The sequence below is a fragment of the Artibeus jamaicensis genome, unplaced genomic scaffold, assembly GCF_021234435.1.
Source record: "Artibeus jamaicensis isolate MK-2021 breed Jamaican fruit bat unplaced genomic scaffold, CSHL_Jam_final contig_700, whole genome shotgun sequence".
Lineage (NCBI taxonomy): Eukaryota > Metazoa > Chordata > Mammalia > Chiroptera > Phyllostomidae > Artibeus > Artibeus jamaicensis.
In genome coordinates this window covers 6,497,915-6,516,890 of record NW_026521930.1, presented here as the reverse complement: position 1 = coordinate 6,516,890, position 18,976 = coordinate 6,497,915, and the positions used below count along the sequence as shown (strand labels likewise).

Genomic DNA, 18,976 nt, shown 5'->3' with positions numbered 1-18,976 from the left:
TCTTCCTACTGCCTCAGCTGTGAAAACAGGCAGCCACGGGGCCAGAGTGCGCACGCGCTTCGCCACGCGGACCTGGGTGGGAGGGGCGGGGTAAAGGGCTCAACTCCGAGTGGGTGAAGCCCAGCGCGCTTTCGGACAACTGGCGTTGGAGGGACTGTGGATCTTGCGTTCGCCCCGCCTTAGCCGTGAGCCAAGGCTTGTTGCTAGGGTAAGCTTTGAGGGGGTTTGGGTGGAAGGCGAAAAGCCCTGATCTGCGCTTGCGTGCAGGATAGACGATGGGAGGGGCAAGGGAAGGCTGGTGCTGGGCGCTGAAAAGGCGGGAAACTGGGCTGCTCAGGTTGGCAACCAGGGAGCCTGGCCATGCATCTCCCAAGTCGAGGAATCTTTGCTGGCTAACCTGTCAAATCTTTATAGCAAACTGAAGCCTTTTAGAGTTTCATGACCCGTCGAAGGTCATACTGCATTATGTACAAGCATTCCCTTGACCAAACCCACCTGACTCTCTCAACTGGCTGAAATCATCACAGGCATATGGTGACAGAGCGGGGATCAAAACCAGGCATTTACCAAAGCCAAGGTACAACCGTGGGAATAGCTGCATTAACCCATGCCCTGTGACAACCTGTATCCCACACCAAGAATCAACAAGGAAAAGTTCCCCCAGCCTCCTGAGCCAGTCTACTCTAAAATTCCCACGTCAATCCAATTCCCAATAAACACACTGGGCAGCAATGGGCAAAAAATCTTTTAATTTCCCCCCCCCGGCATTCTAGCTCTCCACTTTCTGTTACATCTCTTCCAACTCAGAACCAAGGCCAGAGAAGTTGATTCACACCTGGGGAAAAATAAAATTAAAAAAAAAAGGCAGGTAAGAAAGTCCTTGGGGGAAGTTCTGGAATGGCTGCGGAAATTGAGGGAAGAGCAGAGGAAATGAAGAGATAGGTACAGGCACTCAGTCCAACTGGGATGGCCTCAGGACCCCAGGATCTGCCTGGCACCAGAAAGTATTCCTTTTCCAGTCTGTTCAGATCTAAGGCTTGGTCTCTCCCTTGCACCTCACCAGTCTCTTCCACTCAGCACCGGTCCCCATGGACTGCAGTGTCAGTTCATAGCATCTTAACCTGGCATCAGGGTGCCTCATTTCCTGTCTCAAATAGGTGCTTGCAGCAGTTAGTCCTAGCCCTAAGCAAAATAAGCAAAGTTGATCTCGAATGTCTGGTTCCACTGGCTTTTCTCTGGGCCCAAGTTATTTCTACTTCTTCCATAGTTATGTCCTAGGGCACAGCAGCTGGCTAAAGCTGAGAACAATTTAAGAGCTGGAAGCACAATATATGACTCTCATATTGTATGAGACCCACCTGACAGGGTAAGACTATTTTACAGAAATATTTTATTTTTCTTAATGAGCTGACACACAAACTAGTTAGCCAGTATGTTTCCTACACACTGCTACCTTTGTGAGACTGTGTTCATCCAAAGATTCTGTTGGCAGAGTCAACTTTTCCTAAGGGTAGTGATGGCTAATGGAAAAGAGAAAGTGCATGTAAAGTGCTTGGGCATAATCAATCAATTCTTTTGAGCAGTTCAAGATGAAGTTTACATAATTTGCATAATAAAACTGGGTAACAGAATTTCATGAAAAAGCAAGGCAAACAGGATTCATATCCCAGGACACATGATCAAATTTGAGCCCTCTTAATCTACCAGTTACCAAAAAGCTTGGATGTGAAGGAGAGCTATGGGTAAATCTTTTTTTTTTTAAGGTTTTATTTGTTTAATTTTAGAGAGGGAAGGGAGGGAGAAAGAGAGGAAGAGAAACATCACAGCGTGTTTGCCTCATGTGCGTCCTCTACTAGGGACCTGGCCTGCAACCCATGCATGTGCCCTGACTGATAATCCAATCCCTTTGGTTGGCAGGCTGGTATGCAGTTCACTGAGCCATACCAGCCAGGGCAAGCTATGGGTAAATCTCAAATCCAAATGTTAACCGAAAGAAGTCAGGCACAAAAAAATATGTACGATTCAATCTATATAAAGTTTAAAAATAAGTAAAACCAAACCATATCATTTAGAAATAACTCTATCTCGGTTACAATTCCCACCCCTACCCCATCCCCTTACTCTCACAGGACTGGGGCAAAAATACCTTACCTGAGAACAAGACAGGAACTAGGCCAGTGCCCTCAGAGCCGAGTTCTAGACCAGGACAACTCCCGGCGTGGATGAAAGCACACAGCAGTTAAAAAGCAGAGAAGGCCACCAAGGAGAAGCAGGAAGAAGCCCAAAACCAGCAGCCTGGAGCCACACAGAGCCAGCTCTTCCTAAGGGTGGGTACAGGGAGGGAAGGAGATATGAATGAGACAGAGGAAGGATAGAGAATCTTCCCTTAGGAAGACATCTTACTCCCAGCCCAAGTCTATGGAGAGAAGCCTCCATGGTGGGGAAGGCCTCTCCACAACCAAGGAGTAACTAAAGGGGAAATGTTATTTCTATACAAGCTGTCTCCATGGTCTACAAATTGCTTTCTTGCCCAACCATTGAACCCCCTAACAATGACTATGAGAATTCACTATCATCCACATTTTAAAGATGTGGAAGCAGGGCCAGGTCTGGAACCAAGATCTTCTCTGATTCCAAGCTCTCAGGTGATGCTCCTCACCAGGGTCTTTGCAAGTGTGAGGGAAGAGTATGTAGCAGCCTCCTAACTGGTTTCTCTCCTCCACTTGTTTAGTGTCTTCCACTCGACATCAGCGGCCCCATGCCTGCAGTGTCTAGTCATAGCATCTTATCCCGGCATAGCAGTGCCTCATGCTCAGACCCCTGCATCTCTCCTGCTTCTTACCCTAAGTCATTCCTAAGCCCCTCATCAAGAAGTGTCCTCAAAGGCTAAACACTTCTCATTCTCTAGGCCTGTGCTCATGCTGGTCCTTTATGCCTAAAATGTATTGCCTCTTTCCTGAACCCCCTCTAGTGCATTCTCTGCCTAAATTCTCTGACTGATAATCCAATCCCTTTGGTTTGCAGGCTGGTATGCAGTTCACTGAGCCTGACATTTCCAGGGATCATCCTGACAGGACAGAACAAGGCTGGGACTCAGAGTCAGAAAGCCTAGGTTGATAGCCTAGGTCTGCTGCTTAAGTAGGTGTATGGCCATGGGCAATTTACTCCCTCTTTCTGAACCTGTTTCCTCATTCTGTAAAATGGGATGATAACAGCCACCTCAAAAGGCTGTTTTAATATCAAATGAGATAATGAATCTGAAAGCACTCTGTATACTACTGTGCATGAGTCCCTTTTTTAAATGCCACCATGTCTGTGAAACACTCTCCATAAATGTTCATATTAGAGTTAATTGCTCCTTATACTGTGATTGAATAACACTTTGCTCACATCTCTATGCTACCAATTAACTTATTACGCCTCCTAGTCCAGCTTCTGAATTCCTTTGAGGTAGAGGTCATGTTTAATTGTATTTAAAGACAATAGTTAATAGTACTGACTATCATTTATCAAGTCTCTATTATGTACCAGGCATTGTACTGGGTACACTCACTCTCATTTATTTTTTCAAATTAGGAGATAGTATCATGTTTTCTGTTTTACAGATGTGGAAGTGAGGCTCATAGACATTCAGGTGCTATTCAAGATCACACAGGCTCCCAGTCAGGATTACAAAACCTATGTTTTATCCAATAGGTAATATTGCCTTCAAGACACAACATGCAGCAAAAGACATCTATGAAAGCCTGATAACCTGAAGAAGCTCTTACCGCCGTGAGCAGCTTGGTGAGCACAATGCCTTCCTGGCTCCATACCCTGATACAATCCTCACCCATCCTAGGGCTCAGGGTGGCATTTCCTACTCCCTCCTCTGAGCAGGATATGGGTGGCTGGCTGGAGGGCAGAAGTCCTGGAGCAGCACTAAAATACAGGCAGATTCCTGGGGTCTTTTCCGTGGTGACCCTGGCTGTAACAAGGACCCATTCTCCTGCAGAAGGTCCTATGGGAGGCACCAGAGAGGAGATGGAAGAACATGAAGGGTCGGGTGGGAACCACCCATTTTCAGACTTCTATTCATTTCTACTGTAGGACAGTACCAAGTGGTTTGGCACTGATTCTATTCAATAAAGTACTCTATACGCCATCATTTACATCACTGAAAAAATGAAAATAACTAGGTACCCATATAAACAAAAATTAAATTAGCTTCAAAACAACAAAACAAATACACCAGTGATTACAAAGTTGCAATGAGATTGGGATGGATACACACTGTCAGTGTTGTATAAGTTAGTTTGTTCTTTTTAAATAAAACATTTTCCACTAGGTACCAAAATACAGGAAAAGGTTCACATCCCATTTCAAATTAGTGGGACAATATAGTAGCCTATTTAGTCAATGGCCTTGGGACAATTTCCATTTGGGAAAGAAAATTAGACTCTTATCTCACTATAAAATAAGGTCCAGATGTATTAAAGACCTATACAAAAAAAAAGGAAACAAAACAAAAACCTAGGCAAATATTATAAGAAAATAAAGAATATTTTGTCATTTTAAGGTTGAGAAGCCCCTCCTAAAAAAAGACACATTTAAAAGCCTGAGTAAAGAGTAACAGAAATAAACTTAACCTCATAACAAATTAAAGACTTCTACACAATGAAAGGTAAGTTAAAAACAAGTCACAGTTTTTTTGACTTCTGGTCAAGATGGAGGTGTAGGTAAACACAGCTCACCTCCCCGCACAACCAGGGCAAAAACGGCAAGTAAGCTACAAAACAAGTATTATCTAGAGTTGTCAGAAAATCGAGCTGTATGGAAATCTGACAACTGAGGAATTGGAGAAGTCACATTCACCTAGCCGGGTAGGGTAAGTGGAGATGCGGAGCTGCAGAATGGGCAGTCCCACAACTACATGTGGTGTATAAACATCAGGAGGGATACTTTGAGAGTGAGGGATCCCAGCTCCATACCAGACCACCCAGCTCAGGATTCCCAGTGCCAGGAGGATAAGGCCCCATAACTTCTGGCTGGGAAAACCAGTGTGGGTGGGGACAGTAGAAGAAACTGCAGGATTCTCAGGTATTTCCTCTTAGAGGGCCAAACTGGACTTAGGACTTAACACGGACTCACTCCCTTTGGGCTCCAGCACCAGGGCAGCAGCTGGAAGGGCACCAGTGGTGTGTGGGGAGAAACTGAAGTGTCTGGCATCAGGGCAAGTGCCAGGGAACAGCTTCTTCCGAGAAAAAAGTCCAGAGGACAGGCAGCAGCCACTGTCCCTTTTCAGCGCCCTCTCCCACACAGAGCCACAGAGAGGCAACACCGTATCTGTGACTCCATCAACCTGGCTCACGTGGGCTGCCCCACCTTGGTGATTACCAAAGGCCCCACCCCATCCAAATTACAGTGTGCTCTGCTAAAATAGGCCATGCTACTAAGACAGGGAGTCAAAAGCAGCTCTGCCTAACACAAGGAAACAAACACAGGGAGGATGCCAAAATGAGGAGACAAAGAAATATGGCCCAAATGAAAGAACAGGTCAAACTGAAGAAAAAGAACTAAAAAGCCCTGGCTGGTGTGGCTCAGTGGATTGAGTGCCAGCCTGCGAACCAAAAGGTTGACAGTTTGATTCCCAGTCAGGGCACGTGCCTGGGTTGCAGGCCAGGTCCCCAGTAGGGGACACATGAGAGGCAACTAATCAACGTATCTCTCATACGTGATGTTTTTCTCCCTTTTTCCCTCCTTTTCCCTCTTTCTAAAACAAAAAATAAATAAAATCTTTAAAAATTTTTTAAAAAGAACTAAACAAAATGGAAATAAAGCCAAAGAACTTACATGCACAATGCGTGGACATGAACTAAGGGGAGGGGGTACTGCTGGAGGGAATGTGGGTACCCGGCAGAGGGGGCAAAAGGGAAAAATTGAGACAACTGTAATAGCATAATCAATAAAATATATTTTTAAAGATTTTATTTATTTCTGTTTAGAGGGGAAGGGAAGAAGAGAAGGAGAGAAATATCACTGTATGGTTGCCTCTCGTGCGCCCCTCACTGGGAACTGGACTGCAACCCAGGCGTGTGCCCTGACTGGAAATCGAATAGTGATACTCTGGTTCGCAGGCCCGCGCTCAATCCACTGAGCTACACTAGCCAGGGGCCAATAAAATATTTTTTTAAAAAACAAGTAACTGATTGAAAATACCTATAATAGATTTAATTGGTAAAATGTTTACTGTCCATAATGTATAAAGACCTAAAAATCAAGTAAATAAAGACAAAGAAAAATAAGTAAAGAGTATGAACAGGAAATTCAGAGAAAATATGAAAATGGCCAATAAACTTATTAGAGGATGTTCAACCTCACTAGCAATCAGGAGAAAGTAAATTAAAACTATTAGGTAATTCCTTTGCCCATTAAATTGGTAAAAATTAAAAAGAGTGATACTAACAAGAGTTGTTGAAGATATGGGGACATGGGGACTCTCAATTGGTGACATCTTTTGGAAGATCATTTGGCTATTATCTGTTGTCATCTGGGTGCAGAGAGGGACTAAGAAAATGCCCACCAAACTGTCAAGTCTGCAGGGGCAGTAGGAGGGCTTTTGGATACTTCCATGTGGTCTGAATTCACAACATAAAGCATTTGTCTATATAAAGAAAAGAATATTTAGGGTAAAAAAAAAGGAGCGCCATATCCTTTGACTCAATAATACTATTTGTAGAAACTAATCCTAAGGAAAAAAATTCAAAAGAAAAATGCAAAATATCCCAAGATACTTATTCTGATTCCATTTTTAAAAAGGAGGAAACAATAGAGATGTTTAACAACAGGGAAAGCATTAACCAATGTCGGCCTAACCATTAATGAATCACTTTACCTCCTTTAAAATAATGCTTTTGTTTTTTTGCACTAATATAAAAGGCATGATGTCCTAAGTGAAAAAAGACATATACGACCAGTATATCCATCAGAATTACAACTGAGAAACTTACATGTGAAATTCTATGAGAGAACTCCCCTTTTTTCTATGTATCCACATTGAATCTGTCACCAAGTCCTGTAAATCTCACACTTCTAATGTCTCCCTCAAATCAGTCACCTTTTTTCACAGGACTGTCTTAGCTCAGTTTTTTCTCATCATCTTTTTATTGTAGCCACCTCCCAACTGGTGTTCCTGTATCTGGACGCATTCTTTCCAGGCATTCAGCCAACAAGTATTATCTTTTTAAAAGAACATGTAAACAAAATTTTACTATTTTCCTGATTAAAATATTTGTGTTTTCCCAGTGCATTAGATAAAGACCAACTACCTTGACTTGGCACATGAGACCATCCATGGGATTCTGCCTGCTTCTTCAGGTTCATGACCTGGCATGCACTCAACAGTCCTTTCCCTGTATCCCCCTGGAAGCTCCTAAACATACTAGCATAGTCCCTCTATCTGCATACCCTTGCATATGCTCTTCCCTCTGGCTGGAAGGGTACCCTCACAGGCCTACCTCATGCTTCAGCTCAGGCCCTGTATCCTTGGAAAAGCCTGTCTTTACCACCCCTGCTTGGCAGACTTCTGAGTACTCCCACTGTACTTTGTGTTCTATTTCACACATTGCAAGGTACTGATTTCTGTTCACCTCTGTACCCTTGCTAGGCCATGAGCAACTTGAAATGAGGGTCCATGTCTAACAGATCTCTAAACTCCCCATGCTTGGTACATAGTAGGTGCTCATTTCTAATTTTATTCAAAATAATTTTTAATGCTACTTTGTTTCTGACCATTATTTTTAAAACAGGGCTTCTCTGCAGAGGCAAAAACTGACAAGCTGATCCTAAAGTTCATATGGAAATTTAAAGGATCCAGAATAGCCAAAAATTAACTCAAAATGGATCACAGACCTACATATTAGAGGTAAAATTATAAAATTCTTAGAAGAAAATATAGAAGTAAGTCATAGAGAATTTGGGTGAGGCAAAGTTTTCTTACATATAATACTAAAATTACAAGCAACAATAGAAGAATAGGTAAGCTGGAATTCATCTAAATCAAAAACATTTGTGCTTCAAAGTGTACCATCAGCAAAGTGAAAAGAACCCAGAGAATGTGACAGAATATTTACAAATGATACACCAGTAAGAGACCTGTATCTAGAAAATATATATATAAAGAACTCCTACAACTGAATAATTAAAAGACATGTTACCCAATTTTATTATTTTTAGAAGATTTTATGTATTTATTTTTAAAAGGGAAGGGAGAGAGAAAGAGGGAGAGAAACAACAATGTGTAGTTGCTTCTTGCAAGCCTCCTAACTGGGGACCTGGCCCCCAACCCAGGCATGTGCCCTGACTGGGAATCAAACCAGTGACCCCTTGCTCTGCAGGCCAGCACTCAATCCACCGAGCCACAGCAGCCAGGGCCACATTACCCAATTTTAAAAATGTGCTAAGACTGCGTATACATTTCTCCAAAAATATGCAAATGGCTAATAAGCACATGAAAAAATTATCCATGTCATTAGTCACCAGGAACACACAAAGCAAAATCACAGTGAGACACCACTGTACAATGACGATGAGGGCTATAATCGAAGACAGATAATAGCAAGCGTTGGGCAAGGTGTGGTGAAATGAAACTTTCATACATTTCTGGTGGGAATATCAAATGGTACAGCCACTTTGAAAACAGGCTGGCAGTTCCTCAAAAGATTAAACAGAGTTGACCCTGGCCAGGCTGATGTGGCCCAGTGGACTGAGCACTGGCCTACAAACCAAAAGGTCACTTGTTTAATCCCCAGTCAGGGCACAAGCCTGGGTTGTGGACCAGGTCCCCAGCTGGGGGCATGTGAGGGGCAACCAATCACTGTAACTCTTGTGCATCGATGTTTCTCTCCCTCTTTTTCTCCTTCCCTTCCTCTCTCCCCCAAAATAAATAAATATAAATGGAGTTACCATATGACCCAGCAATTCCACTCCTGGTTGTATGCCCAAAAGAAATAAAAATATATGATCACACCCTGACCAGTGTGACTCCCAGTTGCTTGGGCAACATCCCACAAGGAGTTCAGTTCCCAGTCAGGGCACATTCCTGGGTTGTGGGTTGTTTTGTCCCCAGTTGGGGCGCATAAGAGAGGCAAATGATAGATGTTTCTCACATCAATGTTTCTTTCCTCTTTTTCTCTCCCTTCCCATCTTTAAAAAAAACATGATCACTCAGAAACTTGTACATCATTCACAATAGCCGAAAGGTGAGAACAATTCAAATGTCAATTAAATGACGAGTAGACAAATAAAATGTGGAATAGTCATACAGTGAATACTATTAAGCAAAAAAAAAAAAAAGTACTCCTATGCATTACAACATAGATGAATCTTAAAAACATTATGCTAGGTGCCCTGGCTGGTGTAGCTCAGTGGATTGAGCGCAGGCCTGGGAATCAAGCAACCACAGTTCGATTCCCGGTCAGGGCACATGCCTAGGTTGCAGGCCAGTTCCCAGCAGGGGACACACAAGAAGCAACCATACATTGATATTTCTCTCCCTCTCTCCTTCCCTTCCCCTCTAAAGATAAATAAATAAATCTTAAAAACACACACACACACACACACACACACACACACACACACACACATTATGCTAGGTGATAGAAGCCAGTCCCAAAAAAATATATGTTATCTAGAGACAGCAAATCTAGAGACAGGAAGTAGATTAGTTAGTGGTTGCCAAGAGCTGGGAGGTTGGAAGAAAAAGGACTGCTATATATCAGACATATTCCTTTATTCTTGCTCTTTGATCACACAATACACACCTACACATACAAAAACCTACTCCCCCACAGACATATATGATTCATAGGAGAATCTTAGAATAATAATATTGAAAAGGACCTCAGAAGTCAGAGAATTCCACCATTCTCTCCTCCTCCCTCTTCATCTCCCATTTTTTTAAGATAATGAACCTGAGGCCAAATCTCACACAGGAATTAATGGAACCCACTGACTCTCACTCATCATCTTCCCAGAAGATTTTAAGTGCTTTGGAAATGGGTGATGTCTAATTTTTTCTGAATCCTCCTCTGCACATAGAGCTGTGCTAAGCACATAACAGGTAGTAAAGACACATTTAACTGAACAGAACATGCTTGTTAGGTACCCCTAAGGAAAGAGGTGCTTTGGTGAGAAGGCCATAAGAATGAAGAGGGATATCAAAGAAATTTAGGTCAAATCTAGCCCATTTCATCACATCTCCAAGGACAGAATCAAAGAACCCTAGAGCTGGAAGGGGAGAAGGAAATCATTTATAGAGAACATACACAGTGGGCATCGCTTTCCTGTAAGTATCTAGTGCTTATTATAGCAGAAGTGACTAAGGCCGAGGGATGTGCTTAAGGTCACCAGGTTGGGGAGTGTTCTGATGTCCAATCCCACAGTCCTCCTTGATCTCACCTTTCCATCCCATCTGACTACCCAGAACCTTGGCTTGGAATATCTGGGTGTTGTTCCTGTCTGGACCATCTCCGAAGTTCAAGGTGGTCAGCAAGCCCACAATGTGGGATGCATGCCACTCCCCTGTGACTTTCCTAGTCACAGGGCAGAGGGTCAGCTGGCCAAAAGATCTCAAAAAGGAGACCCAGTCCTGTGTGCAAAAGAAAGGTGGTTGAGAGGTGAGAGATTATCAGCAAGAGCAGGCCTACATGGGACAGAGGAGCAGGAGGGTACTCACCTGAGGGATGTCGGGGCTGCGCAGGCCAGTCTTGTGCGTGACGAGGAAGCCACCAAGGCCCAGGCCAGAAAGGCCAAGAAGCAGAACCATCAAAGTGGCACAGGCCAGAGGTGGGTGGTGGGCCAGACAGAGATGCAGGTTGTGCCCTGCCTGGCAGCTGCCCATGGGGAGTAGAGGGGTCTGGGCCTCCACGGAAAGCCTGCTGGAGGACAGGAAGGGAACACTGGACAAGAGCCTGCCAGTCAGAAGGCACTTACCCATTTTACTCAAAGGGAAGCTAAAGCACCAAAACAAGGGACTTGCCCAAAGCCACACACAGTAGCAGAGGCAGGACAAGAATCTAAGGCTCTTAACTCCAATTGTTCATCTCCCTGTACCACTCAATAAATGTTGCTGCTTTTTATTTCTGAAATAAGGCAGAAGTAGAGCAGAACACGCTGTGCTGGAAAAAGGAACCTAAAAAGGAGAATTCTTTAAGGCAGAAACTCAGGAAACAGCTGTTCTGGAGCTAGGGTTTGGCTGCAGAAGAGTCCTAGCCAATAGCCCAAAGAAAGTGTCTGACAAAAGAAACCCACTTTGGAGTTAAACTGCTCAGTTTGAATCCTCTGCCATTCATTGGCTCTATAAGAAAATCAAACTTTGGAAGTTTAAGGACCTGTGAAATGGGAGCTCTAAACCAGGTAATGAGGACTGAATGCGGCAGATAAAACAGTTTGTATAATACTTGGCCATGCAGGAACTCAACAAGTGACCATTTCTTTTCTATTTTTCAGTGTCATATTTATCTTCAAAACCAGGTGAGGCAAGGCAAAAAATACTGTGGGTAAAACCGAGGCTCGTGGACATTAACACAGGAACGGTGAGGCCAAGATGTCTCCTGCTTCCAAGTGAAGTGCTCTTTCCCAGGAGCGATGCAAAGGAACATCTGGAAAGAGGATGAGGATAAAAGAGCTCCAGGAAAATGCAGGTGTCACAAAGGCTCAGCCCCCTGCCCTGCCTCCCGTCCCGGCACATTTGGAAAGTAGGAAAAGGCAGGAAGGGAGAGGGCAGAGGCTAAGGGTCAGAGATTGATGGTGCCCCTGGGCCTCCCCTTCCCCTAGCCGCCCAGCAGGAACTCTACACACGCATCCCTTCCCAGTCTATCTGCTTGGAGTGCGCCAGCCGCTCACTCTCACCACTCGGAGCCAGTCGAAGCCGGGCCCCCGCAACGTCACGCGTGGAGCCGCGAAGGGGCGGAGTCTGTGATTCCGACCCCCCTCCCCACACCTCTTGGCGGGGATTCGCATGCGCAGTGCCCAAGCTTGCGGCTGCCTCTCCTCGAATCAGTGTGCGGATGTACCAAGAGGATATCCAATGAAGGGGTAAAGGGGAAGATATAACTTCGCGGAAGGTGCATACAAGGTAAAGAGGCAAGGGGACTAACCCCAGAGACGTTGTTAGAACTGTAAGCTCCCCCCCCCCCCCCCCCCCCCCCGCGCAGACCGTGAGGGTACTTAAACGCGGTTCTCTGTGCTAAGCTCCCACCCGCACCAGTAGCACAGTCCTGCCGCGCCCAGGTTCTGGCCAAGGACTTGGGCCCGCCCTGGGGTGGGGCTCCAATTCCAGGACTTTGGTTTTCCGGGATAAGTAGAGGTTCCGTTCTTCTCTGAAGCCAGAAATAATCATATTAAACGTTTTCGCATCAGTTGTGGCCCCTGACCTTTAGTCACTTCTTTTGTTCTTTCTTTGTTTTTTTAAGTCCTCACAGTAGGATATGTTTATTGATTTTAGAGAGTGGAAGGGGGGAGAGTGAGAAGCAAAAAAAACAAAACATTCATAGAAACATTCATCAGTTGTCTCCTGCGAACGCTGCCACAGGGATCCAATGTGTATGGAGCCATGCGGCTAGACTAGTAACTCCTTAATTAGTAGGATCCTACAAGCTGCAAGGCTGCTTTACAGATACCATCTCATTTCACTTTTATCCACATTTTAGAGCTGAGAACGCCGAGGTCCATCTTACCTGAAATTACAGGACAAATACAGCCAAGAACCTGGATTCAAATCCTTCCTCTCTGTGCCCTTCCATAAGCTACAACCATGCTTTTCTGGGGATCGAGTTTATTCCTCTGTAAAGAGGATCACCATGCATACCTCACTGGTTGGCTGGGAAGCTGAGACAAAGTATGGGAAAACATGGGCCCAAATGTCCACGGAACACAACCAGCACTGGACAACTAATGTAGAAACAGAATTTGAGTACTAAACTCTACTGGGGCCTCCTTAAGACAGAGATCATGTCATTTCTGTACTACCTCCAGAATTTACAGCACAAAATCATCTCATGTAAGGCCAAATGATACTTGACAAGGGTGCCAAAACCATTCAGTGGGGAAAAAAATTGTCTTACTCAATAAATGCTGTTGGGAAAACTGGATATTCACATACAAAAGAAGGAGGTTAAATCCTTATCTTTACACCATATACAAAAGTTAATTATAATGCATGGAAGAACTAAATGAAGCAGCTGAAACCATAAAACTTTAAAGACTTTATTTTTATTTATTTAAAGATTTCTTTCTTTTTAGAGAGAGGGGAAGGGAGGGAGAAAGAGAAGGAGAGAAACATCAATGTGTGCTTGCCTCTCGTGTGCCCTCCCCACATTGGGGACCTGGCCCACAACCCAGGCATGTGCCCTGACTGGGAATCAAACTGGTAACCCTTTGGTTTACAGGCCGGCACTCAATCAACTGAGTCACATCAGCCAGGGTGAAACTATAAAACTTTTAGAAGAAAACATAGGTGGAAAGCTTTACGACACTGGGTTTGGCAATGATTTCTTGGATGATACCAAAAGCACAGGCAGCAAAAGAAAAAAATAGATAAGTTGGACTACATCAAAATTTAAAACTTCTGTGCATTAAAGGACAAAACAGTATGAAAAGGCAATCCATGACATGGGAGGAAATATTTGCAAATTATATATCTGTGAAGGAGTTCATATCTAGAAGATGTAAAGACCAGACCTACGACTAAACAACAACACATAGAGCCAACCCAATTAAAAAGTGCAGAAAGGACGTGAATAGACATTTCTCCACAGAAGACATACAAATGACCAACAACACATGAACAGATGCTCCATATCACTAACATCAAGGAAATGCAAATCAAAACCAGAATTAGGCTCTAGCTCACACCTATTAGAATAGTTGTCTTTTTTGTTTTGTTTTGTTTTTTGTTTTTTAAAAAGGAGGATAACAAGTGCTGGCAAGCCTGTGGAGAGATTGGAACCCTTGTGCACTGTTGGTAGGAATGTAAAATGGTATAGCCGCTATGGAAAACAGACTGGTATATCTTCAAAAAATTAAAAATAGAATTACCATATTATCCAGCAATCCCACTCTTCAGGACATACCCCCACGAGTTAAAAGTAGGGTTTCAAAAAGATATTTGTACACCTCAGATCATAGCAGCATTATTCACAAGAACTAAAAGGTAGAAGCAACCCAAGTGTCCATCGACAGAGGAATGGATAAACAAAATATGGGATATACATATAATGGAACATTATTGAGCCTTAAAAAGGAAGGACAGCTCTGGCTGGGTGGTTCAATTGGTTGGAATGTCTTCCCATACACTAAAAGGTTGCAGGTTCGATTCCTAGTCAGGGCACACACCTAGGTTGCCAGTTTGATCCCTGATCAGGGAGTACACGGGCAATGATCAATGTTTCTCTCTCCCATTGATGTCTGCCTGTCTATCTGCCTGTCTTTCTTTTCCCTTTCCTCTCTCTCTTAAGTCAATAAACATACCTTTGGGTGAGGATTAAAAAAAAGAGGAATGGCAACATGGCATATGCTACAACATAGATGAACCTTTTACAAAGTGAAATAAGCCAGTCACAAAAAGACAAATATTGTATGATTCCACTTATATGAGGTACCTGGAGTAGTCAAATTCATTAAGGCAGTAGAATGATGGAAGTGAGGAGTTATGGTTTAATGTGTTTAGAGGTTGAGTTTTGCAAGATGAAAACAGCTGTGGAGATGGAAGGTGGTGATGGTTGGGAAACAAGATGGATGTGCTTAACACTACTAAACTATACATTTTAAATGGTTAAGATGGTAAATTTTTTTAGGTGTATTTCGCTACAATTAAAAATAAATTTTAAGAAACTGGAGGAAGCCCTGGCCAGTGTGGCTCAGTGGTTGGAGCGTTGTCCAATAACTGAAAGATTGAGGGTTAGGCTCCCAGTCAAGGCATATGCCTGGGTTTCAGGTTCATCCTCGTTCCGGGTGCTGGATCATGCAATCCCCACTCCCACCTGGTCCAGACACATACGATCCCCAGTCCTAGTCCCAGTGCGATCCCTGGTTTGGGTGCATACGAAGCAACCAATCGATGCTTCTCTTGCAGGAATCTTTCTCTCCCTTCTTCTCGCTCTAAAAAAGCAAACGAAAATGTCCTAGGGTGAGGAGGGAGGAACTGGAGGAAGGGCGGAATTTATGTCGTCTCCTAGACTATAGTGAGTGTTTTATGAGTGGCACCGATTGACTTAAATGAAATTCCAAGCATAGGAAGTATTTTCTTCGCAAAGGAAAAATAAAAGTGTGATAGAGAATTTTAGAATTTAGGAATTGTGAGGCACTTAATAAATGAACAAGTTCAACAACCTTCCCTCTCTTTGTTTTACAGATGCTAAACTGATGTCTGGAGAGCTTAAGGGACTTGCTCCAAGTCTCCCAACCAGTAGGCCTGAGTCTCAATACCAAATCCAGTCCTTTCCCACTAAACCCTCCTTCTTCAGCCCTGCCAAGAGATCTCTCCTGAAAACCTTCAAAGGTCTCTGCCCATTTGGTCCCACCCTGCCCACTCTGGGCCAACTAGGTAGGCTTTCCCTAGTCTTGGTCTAATCTCTCAGGCCAACACCTAAGTTTCTGGAATAGTATGTTCTTGCAAGCCCCATGTCTTTCATAGTTCGAGCATATAGTATTCACTCTATAACTATTTGGTGATTGATTTATTCAAAACAGCTTCATTCAGACCCGTTTCCTGAGAACTCACCAATTTTCAGTCTCATTTTATGGTTGGGAACACATCTGCCCATGCTTGAATGTTTGTGAAATTTAAGTTAAAACACAAAAGAAAGTATTTAGTCAACAACTATTTTTTAGTATCTGTTATGGTCCAGGTACAAAGTTAATATCCATGCAGTAAAGACTTTGTCAAGCTTCTAAAAATGACAAGCGTAATTTGTAGGGTAAGATAAGGCATGAAAGTGCTGGTATACAATAGGAAGTCAACAAATGTGAGTCCCCCCAGTATTCTTGCACTGCAGAGTAATTGGGCATATGGGGACAGAAGTTCCTTTAAATGACCATAATTAATATTTACTCATATAGTCAAACCAAGCTATTCTATGGACCAATAGAGGCAAACAGGTTAGAGAAAAGAACTACCTTGAGGCTTGTACATCAGGGTAAATGGATGTAGACAAATGTCTGATACAGAAAAAAAGGAAAGGTGGTGGTGGGGGTACAGGAGGACACAGAATTGGTTGTACATTGTAACGCTCCAGCATTATGCCAACACTCTGACTTTACCCACTCATCGTGCTCTTAAAGTAGATGTTATGGTGACAACCTGCTCCTAGACAGCTTATGCAATTTAACTTAGGTCACATAGGTACCAGGTAGCAGAAGCTGGCTTATAACTTAAGCCTGACTGCAGCCTACAGGTGAGACTCAGAAAGCCGAGGAGGGAATCATCCAGCCCCTTGAAAGGAGTTGAGAGCAGGGTTCCTTGATCACTCCATGGTGATAAATTTCTCTCAGAGCTCTGGGCCAGACACAGTTTCTTCCAGGGATCTATTTGATTTTTTTCCCCTTCAAAATTATTGTCTTGAAACTTTTTAGGGATAAAGATCCCTTTGAAAATCTGATGAAAGTTTTTTATTCAGTCAGTCAGTCAGTCAGTCAGTCAGTCAGATATTCATTCAATAAACACCTCTGAGTTACCAGGCTCTATTCTGTGGCCTTGAATACAATGGCAGAAAAAGTATTCAGGATCCCCAGCCTTCTCTGGAACTACAGTCTGCGTATGGACCCTCTCCCTGGAAAAATGCACTTTCACCTAAATATTTACATGTAGTTTCAGTGAGTGGAACCTCAGTCCTCTTGAAGCCATCCTTGGACAAGAGCCCCTATTTATTTAATAAGGGCCCTTCTACCCTAGCTGGACCTCAGTTTTGTGTTTCGTTTTATATTGGAGCTGCTTGATAAAATTAGTCCTTCTCTCCCTTTTTAGTATTAATACTTGGTTTTATCCTGTGCCTATTCATTCATTCAATCAACTGATCCATTCATTCAGCAAACATTTGAACCCTTGTTAAATACCAGGTACTTGATTAGACACCGAGGGAAGTGGAATGAAAATCCTTAGTGAAAGAAGCAGATACACAAAGAATTATGATAAAATGTCAAATTCCATAATAGGTAGATAATGTAATATATAAGAACAATAAGTATCCCATACAGAATAACTACTAAATGGGTCAAGCACTTAACAGCGTTCAAATGTTCTTTTGTTCAATCATGCCAATCACAAAACAAAATGGGTATTACTCCTCTTTTATAGATGAGGAAACCAAGGCTTAGCAATGTTAGGAAACTTGCCTGTGGTTTCCAGCTAGTCAACAGCTACATGTTTTATATACCTAGAATAAGAGATACTTTCCTTCATTTATTTATTTTTAGAGCGAGGAAAGGAGGGAGAAAGAGAGGAATAGAAACATCAATATGTGGTTGCATCTCACGTGTCCCCTACCAAGGACCTGGCCCACAATGCAGGCATGTGCCCTAAACTGGGAATAGAATTGGCGACCTTTTGGTTCATAGGCCAGCACTCAATCCACTGAGCCTCACCAGCCAGGGGAAGAGATACTTTCTAAAGCAAGACATAAATACAGAAAGCATACATGAAAAATGGATCAACTTAATTATTTAAAATTAAAAGCCTCTAAATGATAAAAGATCCCATACAAGTGAGAAGTAGGAAAAAATAACTGAAATATATATATATTAATAGTCAAGGCATTAGTAGTAGCTAATAATGTCCCTTCCCCAAGGTAAAACTTATACTGAGTAACATGCACAGATTTTAATTGCAAAATGTTATAAGTTTTGACAAATGTAATGCCCATCTAAACAACCCAACCAAAATGTAAAGGTCTGTCCTGATCGGTGTGGCTCAGTTAGTTGGGCATCATCCTGCAAAGTGAAAGTTGCTATTTCATTCCCTATAAGGGCACATGCCTGTGTTGCACGTTTCGTACCAGTTGGGCACCTATAAGAGGCAACCGACCAATGTCTCTCATATCAATGTTTTTCTCCCTCTCTAAAAATATATAAATAAAATCTTAAAAAAAACAAAATAGGTTGTTATTAAGATGCTAATAGGTTGTTATTAAGATGCTAATTGTAATTCTGAAGGTGACTGCCCCCAAAATAATTATGAAATATAAGGGGAAATGAAAAGGAATCAAAATGGTACATTACTAAAAAAAAAAGGAAACATAAAGTAGTAATGGAGGAATGAGGATATCGTGTACAGAAAACAACAAATAGCAAAAGTCCTTTCTTATCAGTTATTGCTTTAAGTGTAAATGAACTAAACTCTCCAGTTAAAAGACAGAGTTTTGTGAAATGGATTTTAAAAAGAAAATCTCTGCTCTTGCTGGTGTGGCTCAGTGGATTGAGTGCCAGCCTAAAAACCAAAAGGTCACCGGTTCAATTCCCAGTCAAAGACATGCCTGGTTTGCAGCCCAGGTCCCCAGTTAGGGGTATGGGGAAGTCAGCTGATGGGTGATTTTCTCTCTCTCTTTCTCTTTCCCTTCCCTCCTCTCTGAAAATAAATAAAAATCTTTAAAAAGAAAACATCTACATGCTATTTACAAGAGACTCATTTGAGATCCAAAGACATAGGCTGAAAGTAAAAAGACAGAAAAAAAGATACTCTATACATATAGTAACCAAAAGAGAACAGGGGTGGTTATGCTAATATCAAATAAAATTAAGTAAAAAATTGTTTCAAGAAACAAAGAAGGACATTATATATTGATGAAAGGGTTAAATTCATAATGAAGAAATAACAATTATAAACATTACACAAACCTAACAACAGAGTCCCAAAATATGAAACAAAAATTGAAAAAAATTGAAGGGAGAAAAAAACAGTTCTTTAATAATAGTTGGAAATTAGGTGTATAAATGTTCAATCACT

General features: G+C 42.5%; 1 protein-coding gene and 1 long non-coding RNA gene across 7 annotated transcripts; one reads left to right on the top strand and one right to left on the bottom strand.

The window, feature by feature from the left end:
- Positions 1-94: 94 nt before the first annotated feature.
- On the top strand, positions 95-3,782 carry LOC119058680 (uncharacterized). Its single transcript, XR_008392731.1, has 4 exons — positions 95-208; positions 2,130-2,327; positions 3,025-3,138; positions 3,697-3,782. It is a non-coding gene; the product is annotated as an uncharacterized LOC119058680 (long non-coding RNA).
- On the bottom strand, positions 729-12,109 carry TMEM219 (transmembrane protein 219). 6 transcript variants are annotated; one of them, XM_037158029.2, is made up of 7 exons: positions 11,839-12,109; positions 11,370-11,639; positions 10,715-10,916; positions 10,438-10,627; positions 3,771-4,000; positions 2,152-2,321; positions 729-835 (listed from the first exon to the last, which is right to left on the bottom strand). In XM_037158029.2, the coding sequence occupies exons 2-6, from the start codon at positions 11,444-11,446 to the stop codon at positions 2,184-2,186; spliced, it is 837 nt and encodes a 278-aa protein (XP_037013924.1). In that variant the 5' UTR covers positions 11,447-11,639; positions 11,839-12,109; the 3' UTR covers positions 729-835; positions 2,152-2,183. The 6 variants fall into 6 exon arrangements, with proteins under 6 accessions (XP_037013924.1, XP_037013915.1, XP_037013906.1 ...); XM_037158020.2 differs by having other exon boundaries at positions 11,884-12,109; XM_037158011.2 differs by having other exon boundaries at positions 11,890-12,109.
- Positions 12,110-18,976: the final 6,867 nt, after the last annotated feature.